Source organism: Scleropages formosus, chromosome 8, assembly GCF_900964775.1.
Source record: "Scleropages formosus chromosome 8, fSclFor1.1, whole genome shotgun sequence".
Lineage (NCBI taxonomy): Eukaryota > Metazoa > Chordata > Actinopteri > Osteoglossiformes > Osteoglossidae > Scleropages > Scleropages formosus.
This window is the reverse complement of record NC_041813.1, coordinates 13975623-13988254: the sequence shown is the minus strand read 5'-3', so window position 1 is coordinate 13988254 and position 12632 is coordinate 13975623. Positions and strand designations below refer to the sequence as shown.

At 44.1% G+C, this 12632-nt stretch overlaps 1 protein-coding gene across 3 annotated transcripts in view; it reads left to right on the top strand.

Annotated features, from left to right (window-relative positions):
* LOC108935838 (probable leucine--tRNA ligase, mitochondrial) overlaps window positions 1–10672 on the top strand; it is a 36211-nt gene extending 25539 nt beyond the window's left edge. For 2 of the 3 annotated variants that reach the window (XM_018754743.2, XM_018754742.2), the window contains 10 exons: window positions 1049–1332; window positions 2173–2271; window positions 3753–3890; window positions 4172–4275; window positions 5166–5348; window positions 5591–5760; window positions 6471–6548; window positions 8653–8764; window positions 9626–9753; window positions 10075–10672. In XM_018754743.2, coding sequence (XP_018610259.1) covers window positions 1049–1332; window positions 2173–2271; window positions 3753–3890; window positions 4172–4275; window positions 5166–5348; window positions 5591–5760; window positions 6471–6548; window positions 8653–8764; window positions 9626–9753; window positions 10075–10254 — 1476 coding nt within the window. In that variant the 3' untranslated portion in view covers window positions 10255–10672. The remainder of the gene's footprint in view (window positions 1–1048; window positions 1333–2172; window positions 2272–3752; window positions 3891–4171; window positions 4276–5165; window positions 5349–5590; window positions 5761–6470; window positions 6549–8652; window positions 8765–9625; window positions 9754–10074) is intronic. The other variant, XM_018754744.2, reaches the window with a different exon arrangement.
* Window positions 10673–12632: the final 1960 nt, after the last annotated feature.

The following is a 12632-nucleotide window of genomic DNA, read 5'->3' as shown; positions in this document are numbered from 1 at the left end:
TTGTGGAATCTCATTTGAGAAACCCATATCTCCAGTGCTCTCGAGAGAACCCATGACAACCTACCCATTCTTCCAAGTCCCTCGTTCTCCTCAATCCCTCATTCCTACTCCTGATGTCCACGACTTCTGACACTTGCATCGCCTCCTCGACTACAACATCGGATTCTCTCCAAGACCTACGTTTGTGCCTCAACCAACCAATGCGTGTCCCCAACCACAAATCTTGCTTGCTCCCTTGTGTACCGACAGTAAAGATCCCATGATTGGGTCCACACACACACACTTCAGTCTCCTGGCCACTCAGTATGGCACGGACCACGTTGCTGTTAACAGTGTCTTGTGTGTTACTGTATTTGGCATTAATTTTTTTGTTTTTACCCTCCTAACCATGGCACCAAAGCGTAAATGTGATGCAAGTGATGGTGATGCATCAAAGAAAAGGAAAACGATCATGATTGAAACTAAAGTGGAAATAATAAAGCGATCGGAAAACGGTGGAATGCCAGCGAACATTGGAAAAACGAACATTAAAGTTTCTTTAATGTTTTTTATACGTACCCATACACATTCTCTCTCCTCCACCTCATCTTCTCTCTCTCTCTATTATAAATACTGTAGTAACATTTATTATTTTATCTTTCTATGTCTCTCTTCATTATAAATACCGTAGTTACATTCTTGTTTTTTTTGTTATCATTATTATTATTATTATTATTATCATTATCACTGTACTGTTATATTTAAGATATTTTACTGTATCCGGAAGTGTTTTTTTAATGTTTTTTATGCATGGAAAGGTACTCAATATACTACATACTAAAACAAACATTTGACTAACTCATGTTAGTCACAAACCGTACCCAACCGTTCCGGCTTACATACAAATCCAACTTAAAGATAGATTTAGGTACGGAACTTGTTTATAATCCGGGAATTGCCTGTATTCGTATATTCCCCTTCATCCTCTTACTACCAATATGAATAACAGATTCTGTTTCTTGGACACTTTAACCCTTTCCTCCTCTATTTTCTCTCTGTCTCTCCACAGTTTACTGGTCTCAGCAGGCAGGAAGCCTTTGATGCTATCACCCAGAAAGCCAGGGACAGGGGTGTGGGCGGCCACTTCACCAGCACCAAATTGCGGGATTGGCTGATCTCTAGGCAACGCTACTGGGGCACACCCATTCCTGTGGTGCACTGCCCCACATGTGGCACAGTGGCAGTGCCCGAGGAGGAGCTTCCGGTCACACTTCCACAGCTTTCGTCTCTAACAGCGAAGGGGAAGTCACCTCTGGAGGCTGCTACCCACTGGACCAACACGCAGTGCCCCAGGTCAGTGTGTGAGGCTGGCCAGAGCATACTGGGGCTAAGAGTGGACTTTTGTAGGCATTGTGTTGTTGCATTAGTTGTATGATTGCATGAAGTACTGACTTGTGGTGGTCTAGTGGCCAACCCAGAAGCAAAGTGTGCTTCCTAAATCTGTGCAGGGTACACCCTGGATAGGATGCCAGTCCATCACTGGGCAGTCACAAACATACAAATTCATTCATTCACTCACACAAACACAAACATATGCACACACACTAAGGGTAATTTAGAGTCACTGGTTCACATGAAGCACATGGCTTTGGACTGTGGAAGTACTTGAAGGAAAATCATGCAAACACTAGGAAAACATGCAAACTGCATGGAATGGAAATCAAACCTACCTATGGTCTTACAGCCAGTGCCCTGTCTGATATCCTTTGTGCCACCATGCTACCCCAGATTACAGTATTTCTTCAGCTGTTGCCTTTGTCAAAGGCAGTTTACGGTGTTAGTTTCATATGGTAAGTTATTTGCAGTGATTTAACCTGTTTATACAGCTGGATAATTTTTACTAGAGCAATTAAGGTGAAGTACCTGGTTCAAGCAAACTTACAATAACAGCAGTGATTTAGACCCAGGACCTTCTGACTGAAAGGCGACAACTCTGACCACTATGTTTTTATCTGAATTATAATTTGTTAAAACGTCCCATTCTAAAAAATAAAAAGTTCCAGACTTTGTGCAAAAAGAGATCAGGGTGAATACTTTTTCAAGGCACAGTATTGTGTGAATTGCCAGAATTGGTTTCCATATCTGTCACTGTTTTTTTGGCAGCGTGTAACACTCAGTCCCTCGTCCACTCAGGTGCCAAGGTCCAGCACAGAGGGAGACAGACACTATGGACACATTTGTGGACTCAGCCTGGTATTACTTCAGATACACGGACCCAAGGAACACACAGCAGTATGTTGGTCGGGCTCAAATGTCAGGTCCTACCTGTCTGTCATGAGGCATTATGGGAGTTTATCCATTCATTTTGCAATTGCAAACAGCCAGATGAATCACAACATGTCTTCATGGTGTGAGAGCTGGACCAGAAATTTGCTTAAGTACAAGTAAAGGAGTATATGTAATCTGTTGCTAACCCCCTCTGATAATGTCCCCATATTGGTACAAACATTATACTATGAAGAGGTTACCTGCCCACTATCAGTGTATTCTGCAGACTGAGGGTAGAACTTGGCCTGCTGCCAGAAAGCCACAGGCTCATGGGAAAAAGCAATAAACTAAATATTCATGGCAGTAAGCTGAATAATAAACAATACAATAAATGAATATGTGGCTCCTTAGTTCAACATCGGGGAGGCGCGGTGGCGCAGTGGGTTGGACCGCAGTCCTGCTCTCCGGTGGGTCTGGGGTTCCAGTCCCGCTTGGGGTGCCTTGCGGCGGACTGGCGTCCCGTCCTGGGTGTGTCCCCTCCCCCTCCGGCCTTACGCCCTGTGTTACCGGGTAGGCTCCGGTTCCCCGTGACCCCGTATGGGACAAGCGGTTCTGAAAATGTGTGTGTGTGTGTGTAGTTCAACATCTTTAGGAAAAGTATGTATATGTTTATGTAAATGTTTGTGTACCTTAAAATTGTAGGAAGGTGATCAGGAATTGTCTGTTCTGAGCTTTATGCATGTACTCGTGCAATGAACATCGGTGCATATTGTGGAAAGAAACAAACAAACTTTACTTAAGAATTGCTCATCTGCAACTATGTCTCTCTTTCTCTGAATGTAATGCACAAATTGTATTTTTCTAAGATATATGTCACTTTGGAGAAAAGCATCTGCTAAATGAATAAATGTAAATGTGAAAGGTTTGAATGTTAAAATCCAGGTATTTAATTTAATTTAATGACTGATCTAGCAATTGATTGATTCATTGAGCCACATTGTCCAATGTACATTTCCTGAAAAATTGCCTTTCCTGGATCAGGTTTCAAACAGGTGACCAAGTGTCACAGACACGTTGAAGTGACTCAAGTGTTCAGCAGTTTTTGTCTTATTTCTCATAATACCCTGGGCTTCTGCCCACCCATATCCTGGGCAGTTTGAATGGATTTGAATGGTATCAGAGCTAAATGACTCCACAGTGAAAGCACATTGCATGGTGTGCTTTGCAATGCTGCCCCCTAGTGGGTATCCCTACATTTACCTTACCTTACCTTTTTCAGAACCGCTTGTCCCATACGGGGTCACGGGGAACCGGAGCCTACCCGGCAACCCTACATTTACCTTTATTGATTTAACAGACGCTCTTCTCAAAAGCAACATCTCAGAGAAGTAGAAAGAGAAGAGAGCTGACGTAGCTTTTTTTTTTCCATACTTTTTTTATTCTTCCTGTGAGCAGTGGTACAGCTCTCTCCTTCTCTCCAATGAATGCTGTCATATTTGCCCCAGGCCCTTTGACCACTCCCTTGCGGACCACTGGATGCCGGTGGATGTCTACATTGGGGGGCAGGAACACGCAGTCATGCACCTCTACTATGCTCGTTTCTTCAGCCACTTCTGCAAGGATCTGCATTTGGTTTCGCACAGGTATATTCCAAATGCAGGAAGTCCACACAAGGGTAGTGTTTCAGAAAACAGGTGTACTGAGGAATGTGGGCATTATGTGCATACGCTAAGATTACACACTGACTTTGAAGAACTGCGCTGCGAAGGACTCTGGTCAGAGCACAGCATTTTGTCTGTGTGTGTGAGCAGTTATGTGTTCCGGCACACAAGTGCGCTTATGTGTATGTGCATATGTAGAAATGCATGAACTCAGACATGTTTGTAAACTCTCCTGTGTGTACCTGTCTCTCATCCTATGGCAGGGAGCCTTTCCAGAAACTTTTGGTTCTGGGTCTGATCAAGGGTCAGACCTTCTGCCTAGCAGATAGTGGCCAGTACCTGTCACGAAATGATGTGGACTTCTCAGGTGAGTTGGACGGGGAAGAGGACCATGGGCTGCTAGCTGTCAAAGGGATGTGGACAAGGGTTCAAGATGCAGCTGTGTAGTTCTGTGGTGCAGTGAGTGTCGTGTAAGCTGTGAGGAGTAATGAGTAATACATCATGATGTGGTGTTTCTGACATCCCCCCCAGCCTCTTTGCCATTACTGGATGATTTAGGTTCTCAGCAGTTGATCTGTCATCAGTGACAGAAATATCTGTTACTGTTTATGTCACTTTCAGTAATGAGTTTGACAACGCCTTTTCTCCGCCTCACTGCAACAACTCTGATTATAGAATGATTAATAATATTAGTTATCACTTCTTTTTCCAGTGTGTCAGTAAAGATACAGACCTCTGGGTGAATACAGTAGTAGCCTGTTGCCCTTGAAGATGTAAATGGTCTAAGCCTGTCAGTTCCAGTTTTGGTGTAGAATATAGCACATGCTGTGTCCAGTGCACAATCTACACTGTGACCAGGATGGTCTTGTACTCATGAAAAACACAAAAAGGGGGTGTTTTGACTTTGGTTCCCCTTCACTCCGCTTCCCCCACTCTCTACTGGATTCAGGTGTTATTTAGCCTGTTCTTTAGTTGAGCATTCTGTAGTTGCTAGATGTGACAGTTCCCTGCTTCTTCTTCCAGGAAGACACAGATGTAAAATGTCTAAATTGAGTTAAGTGTTAAATTTCCAACTCTTAAAGCTGGAACAAGGGAGTCAGGAGAAGGGAACTCAGAACAGTGTGCTCTCTGGTGTCTGTCCATCTCTCACTCCAGGGGATTCTGATGCTTGGTTTTACATAGGAAATATGTAATGTATGTAACAATGAGTTTTGTGCCTTTCTGGGAGTACATGTTAGGCTGGGTGTGTTCCCTCAGGTCCTGAGCCAGTCCAGATTGGCAGTGGACGGAGTGTGAAGGTAACCTGGGAGAAAATGAGCAAGTCCAAACACAATGGCTTAGTACCCCAGAAAATGGTGGATCAGTATGGCATTGACACCGTGCGTCTCTGCATCCTGTCTGCAGCACCCCCTGAGCAAGACATTCTGTGGGATCACAAAAGTGAGGGATCCGTCGTGCCCCAGAAATGTAATAGAAGATCCTAGAAGGTCTTATCACAACACCACACAGTCTTAGCACCTTGACATCCCTCAGCTTGCCACACAATCTCTCCAAACCTTAACAGACTCCCATGTCTTCATTATTATTACTTGTCCTCAGTCCATCTTGCCCCCTTCATGTAACCTCAGTGTTGTATCTGCAATGCTCTATGTGACCTGCCTGTTCCTTTCCTGTCCCCCTAGTGGATGCTCTCGCAGGAGTGTTGCGCTGGCAGGCACGGCTGTGGGGTCTCGTCACCAAACTGAGGGAGGCCAGGCAGACAAGCGGTTCGCCCAACTCTGAGATGCTCAGCAGGAAAGAACATGTGGAGGCCAAGAAGCTCTGGACATTGAAGAATGCCACCGTGTCTGCGGTAAGGAGCTTTGCCAGATTCTTTCTCCATCACTGCATATGAGATTCGCTTACAGTCTGATTAATCTTCTCATTTCACTTGCAGAATTTAGTATTCATAAAAGTGAATTTGTCTCTGTGTTCTATTTTGTAGCAAATGCCAGTTAGTGTATCAATACCATCCTGGCCTCCACTAACTTGAAAGCTTTGGAGACTGTTGAATTCTATACGTTTCAACTTTTTGTTTTATCTGTGTATTTGTCCCCATGACATTTGCTCTGTTTTGTTCTGTTTCTGTTATTTGTATAATTATTTTTTCTTTTGTATTTGTATTTTTAAAAAATAATAACAAATACATAGAGACCATAACAGTTATAGGAAGACAATCAACACATATTTATATTTATGAGTGAGTTATGTTAATTTTCTTGCCATGTTTTTATGACAAGTGACTTTGTCTATGTAATGCACTGTGTGTCATTGCTACCAGTGCCCCTTCTTGCTGTATCCAGAGGGGTAGAATGTGATGTTCTAACTCATGCTGCTGTGCTTGGTGGAAAGGCTGTCAGTTATACACTTTTGTTGTGTTCCAGTGAGCTTCTGTAAATGCTGTCATAGCCTTTCCAATTAGAGATTACGGTGAAAGTGCTCGAATCATGGGCACATCAGAGCTGGAGACATGGAGGGTTCAAGCAGAGCTAACCTGCCATAGACATTCCCTTCCCTTCCCAGGTCACACATCATTACACAGATGACTTCCTGCTCAATGCTGCTATCTCTCGCCTCATGATCCTCACCAGAGCTCTTTCTGTAAGTTGCACCAGGGAGCACCAGCTGAGCTGACTGTAGGGATACTTGACAGTCTGTGTGGGTTTTCACTGCTCACTGACTTTGACCCTGCAGTTTTTCAGTTCACAGAGATAAGAGGCGGCAGAGTGGCACAGCGAGTAGCTCTGCTGTCTCTCAGCGCCTGGGTGGTACTAGAGGATGTAGGTTCGATCCCCACCCAGTCCGTGTGGAGTTTACATGTTCTCCCCATGTCTGCGTGGGTTTCCTCCCTTAGTCCAAAGACATGCTGTTGAGGTTCACCCACAGTGTGCCAGTGACAGAGAGTGTTCCACTGATGTATGGATGAGTGACTCATTGTACAAACCCCATTTCCAGAAAAGTTGGGATACTTTCTAAAAATGCAACAAAAACTAATCTGTTCATTCACTTGGACCTTTATTTAACCGACAAAAGGATAAAGAAAAGATTTTCAGTGTTTTCACTGATGAACTTAATTCTATTTGTTAAATATAAACAAATTTAGAAATTGATGCCTTTAACACACTCAAAAAAAGTTGGGACAGAGGCATGTTTACCAGTGGGTCACATCACCTTTTCTTTTAATTGCATCTTGTAATCATTTGGGAACTGAAGAAATCAATTGTTGCAGTTTTTCAAGTGGAATTTTTGCCCATTTTTGCTGTATGCAAGACTTGAGCTCCTCAACAATCCGTGGTCCCTGTTGTCTGATTCTCCTCTTTGTGATGGTTGCCATACATTTTCAACAGGGATCAGATCTGGACTGCAGGCTCGCCAGTCAAGCACACACACACTCTATGCCTCCGAAGCCACGCTGTTGTAACTCATGCAGAATGAGGCCTGGCATTGTCCTGCTGAAATAGACATGGAGTTCCTGAGAAAAGACGTCGTCTTGATGGCAGCATACACCTCTCCAAAATTCCAACATAAGTCTCTGCATCAGTGATATCTTCACATATATGCAGATCACCCATGCCGTGGGAACTGATGCACCCCCATACTATCACAGAGGCTGGTTTTTGCACTTAGCGTTGGTAACAGTCTGGATGGTCTTTTTCATCTTTGGCACGTAGAATCCGATGTCCGTTTTTCCCAAAAACAAGTTGAAACGTAGACTCGTCTGACCACAGAACACGTTTCCACTGTCTTTCGGTCTATCTCAGATGACTTTGGGCCCAGAGAACTCGTGGCATTTGTGCGCAAAATTAATAAATGGCTTCCACTTTGCATAATACAATTTCAAGTTGCATTTCTTGATGCAGCGGCGGACTGTGTTGAGTGACAATGATTTTTCAAAGTACTCCCGAGCCCATGTGGCTATGTCCATCACGGTAGCATGACAGTTTCTCAAACAATACTGCCCGAGTGCTCGATGGTCACGCGCATTGAGCAGCGGTTTCCGCCCTTGACCTTTATACACCAAGATTTTCCCTGACTCCCTGAATCTTTTCACGATATTATGAACTGTAGATGGTAGAAGACCTAAATTCTTTGCAATCTTGCACTGAGAAACACCGTCTTTGAACTGACTGACACTTCTCTCACGAAGTTTGGCACAAAGTGGTGAATCACAACCCATCCTTGCTTGCAAAGACTAAGCCTTTGGTGGATGCTCCTTTTATACTCAATCTTGATAACCTCACCTGTTACCGGTTAAACTGCTAATTGTGGAACCTTCCAGAACAGTGTTACTTGTAACCTTTTCAGTCTTGTTTTGCCTCTGTCCCAACTTTGTTGAGTGTGTTGCAGGCGTCACATTCTGTTGTTTTTTCTATTTACAATATACAATTAGCTTTGTCAGTGAAAACACTGAAAATGTTTTCTCTGTACTTTTATCAGTTAAATAAAAGTTCAAGTGATTGAACAAATGACAGTTTTTAGTTTTTGTTGCATTTTTAGAAAGTGTCTCAACTTTTCTGGAAATGGGGTTTGTAAGTATTGTAGCTAGCAGTGTAAGTCGCCTTGGTGAATAAGATGAGTGGGCTGATAACACTACATAGAATTAACTGGAAGTCACTTTGGAGAAAAGCATTTGCTAAGTAAATAAATGTAAAAAGAAAAAGTATTTTGTCAGCATGTTACGTGACTATTTGTTTTGATGACTCAGCAAAGCTCCCCCCACGTGGTGCTGCACAGCATCGAGTTCGAAGAGGCCCTAGCAGTGCTCTGCATGATGATAGCCCCCATGGCCCCCCACCTGGCATCTGAGCTTTGGGCAGGTGAGGTGTCCTTAATATGTGCAAGTATTATTATGTTTTTCCATTTGCTTGCATCTGAATCACGTGAGCAGCAGAGGTGAGTATGTGTTCCCTTATGTGAAGACACATGTGTATAACTATGGAAGATAAACACATTACAGCAATGCAGAAATAAAGCAAGTTTGCCAGTTAACAAAAATAAGTCCTCCTAATTTTACACTTTCCTTGAATCTCCTGAAGTTTATAAAAACTGATTGTTAGTTCATAAAGTGGAGAGGTAGTCTGTCATCTTTAGCAGTCATATTTTTGCTGTGCTTCCAGCGTGTAAAATACGTTTCTGTTTGTATTTGAAACAAACACTAAATGAAAGTAACAACATCCTGGAAGGGGCCTCTGCTCTCCTCTGTGCATGATTACAGGCATACTTATGCAGAGAGGGCAACTGGAGGCATGGTGGTTAGAGTTGCTGCCTTTTGACTCAGAGGACACAGGCTTAAATCCCACCTCTAGCTGTACCCTTGATAAAGGTACTTACCCTGAATTTATAAAGTAAAAATGACCTTACTGTAATTTTCCTGCAAATGGGTAAATTGCATAATGCTTTAAATCCCTTTAAAAAAAACAGCTAAATAGAAAAGTAAGTAAAAATGTAAACACCCAAAACAAAAAATTAAAAGCATTGAAATCAGAGACTTTTTGAAGGCTGTATTCTGTGTGTGTGTGTGTGTGTGTGTGTGTGTGTGTGTGCGTGCGTGCGTGCGTGTTCCTGTGCTGCTCTGCACATGTATGTTGGTGTATATGTGCATAAATGCATCTAGGTTTATTTTTTCATGTGTGTGTTTCCCTTTCTGTGTACTGACCTCTAATCTCCTTATCCTCCAGGCCTGTCTCATGTACAGAACCCACTAAGTGCCCTGCTGTCTGTAGGAGGCGATGTGCTCCAAAAGCCCTGGCCCACTGTGGATCCCAAGTACCTGGAAACCCCTGAAAGTGTGGATGTTTCAGTGCAGGTGAGTATCCCGCCCAGGATCTGCTGGTCACAAGGCTAAACACACTGACTGTGTGTGCACTGTTAGCACTGCATGCTGTTAGCACTGCACTGTCACAGCACACTGTTAGCAAGAGTTGGGGTAGGACTTTGGGTAGTGGTCAGGGTAAAAGCTCCCGAAGTATTCAGCACTGCAGTGTGTGTTTTGTTCCCCGTTTGCTGAGATGCAGTGCAAACTGACTACTCTGAACAGGTATGATTGCCTAAGGGCTTTTAGACCAAGTTATTCAGAGTGGGTTTGTCTCCTAAGCTCTGTTGCCCATATTCTTTGTGCTTCATACAGATCAACAACCGGGCCTGTGGGGTGGTCACTGTACCCAGCCAGGTGGCCCAGGATGTGGATCAGGTGCGGCAGCTGGTGCTGGAGAGCCCGCTGGGCCTCCAGCACCTTGCTACTAGTACCATCAAGAAGGCCATCCTCTCCCCCAGGACAGCCCTCATTAACTTCCTGGTGGAAGACTAACAACACAGACCAGTCTTCCTTTACAGTGCTCAGTGGTGGAACCAGCTGTCCATTCCTAAGACCAGAGGACTGAGTTATTAGGCTGATGTCCACCTGATGTTCAGTCATGGGACACTGGAAAATTCTGTTGCCTTTTGACAAGCTGTTCAGTGATCTGTGGGAACAGTGAAACTAGGAACTAAACAGCAAAGGTAATCATTCACTTTTGTTAACTACTTGTCCGGATCATATTCTGGAATCATTTGGTGCAAGGCTGGGGGCAATATATCCTGTCTGGAAAATAAAAAACAACCTAGGACATGTTTCCCTTCAGTTCCGTGGGGGGAAAACTCACTCCGCCTGCTTCAAAGTGAATGGCATAGACTGCTGCTTGTTGGTTTATGGAAGTGATGCTGGGACGAAACAGGTATTGCATCCTTCCTGTGCTGCATTTACACATTAACTGCAGTGTGAACATTGTCTAGGAGTAGCAGTCAGAACGATAGACTTCATGATGGACTGCATAAAAAGGTGGTTTGAAATAAAGTATGGGGTTTCTCTTTAGCCCAGATCCGGTGCCGTTTTTGCCTCTGGTAAGTATAAACGATGGTGTATTCAGTGTTATGTTAGCATGCTCACACATAGCAGTTGCGACCATGGTACAGCTTGTACCATAGAGATGATTGTGTGGATATTTAGAGCACGCACCCCTCCTCCCACTCACGTTATTAGTACCCCATTTTAATAGTGACCAAGATGGAGTTTCAATTTCCAGGAGGCATAAATTTCTTTAGAGCTCAAATGGAAAGCCAACATAAACTCCATAATAAAGAAGGACCAGCAGAGGATGTACTTTCTGGGGCTGTTAAATTTCAAACTGCTGTTAGGAATGATGACCCTTAACCATCTGGTCCGAGGAGCCCATCCTGGACAAGGTCAGACCACAGAGCATCATCACCCACTCAGCAAAAAGGACCATCAGCAGTGCAATTCTGAAATTGCAGGATCTACATAGTTCCCACACTAGAACGTCTGCAGGGAAGGTGATGGCAGACCCTTTTCACCATGGCCATCATATGTTACAATCCCTCCCTTCTGGGAAGTGATTCAGGGCCATCAAGTCCCAAATAGCAGAGCACAACACAGCTTTTTTCCATTTTTCCTCCAGCAGTGCCTGTCATCAGCCTCCAAAGTGCACATTATAATCCATATTCATACTTGAATGCACCTTGATTCCACTGGTGGCATCCAGCTATAAACTAATTTAATGTAACTGGGCATTTTCACTGGTCATATAGCCTAAGATATTTATTAAAGTGCTAACCTCACCTAAAAATGTTTAATCTTGCTGCTGTTTCTGCTTCTGTGTTTGTATATACCGATCAGCTACAACATTAAAACCACCTGCCTAATATTGTGTAGGTCTCCCTCATGCCGCCAAAACAGCTTTGACCTGTTGAGGCATGGACTCCATAAGACCTGTGGTATCTGGCAGCAAAATGTTAGAAGCAGTTCCTTTAAGTCCTGTAAGTTGCAAGGTGGGGCCTCCATGGATCAGACTTGTTTTTCCAGCACATCCCACTGCTTGACTGGATTGAGATCTCAGGAATTTGGAGGCCAAGTCAACACCTTGAACTCTTTGTCATGTTCCTCAAACCATTCCTAAACTATTTTTCCAGTGTGGCAGGACACATTATCCTGCTGAAAGAGGGTAATGCCATCAGGGAATACCGTTGCCATGAAGGGCTGTACGTGGTCTGCAACGATCTTTGGGTACAGTAGGTGGTATGTGTCAAAGTAACAGCCACATGAATGCCAGGACCCAAGGTTTCCCAACAGAACACTGGCCAGACCATCACACTGCCTCTGCCAGCTAGCCTTCTTCCCATAGTGCATCCTGCTGCCATCTCTTCTACAGGTAAACGATGCACATGCACCCGGCCGTCCATATGGTCTAAAAGAAAACGTGATTCATCAGACCAGGCCACGTTCTTCCATTGCTCCATGGTCCAGTTCTGACGCTCACGTGCCCATTGTAGGCACTTCTGGCGGTGGACAGGGGTCAGCATGGGCACTCTGACTGGTCTGCAACTACGCAGCAAGCTGCAATGCACTGTTGTGTTCTGAAACCTTTCTATCATGGCCAGCATTAAGGTTTTCAGCAATTTGTGCTACAGTAGCTCTTCTGTGGGATCGGACCAGACAGGCTAGCCTTCGCTCATCATGCGTATCAGTGAATTTTGGGCACCCATAACCCTGTTGCTGGTTCACCAGTTGTCCTTCCTTGGCCACTTTTGCTAGGTACTAACCACTGCATACCAGGAACACCCTACAAGACCTTCCGTTTTGGAGATGCTCTGACCCAGTCATCTAGCCATCACAATCTGGCCCTTGTCAAA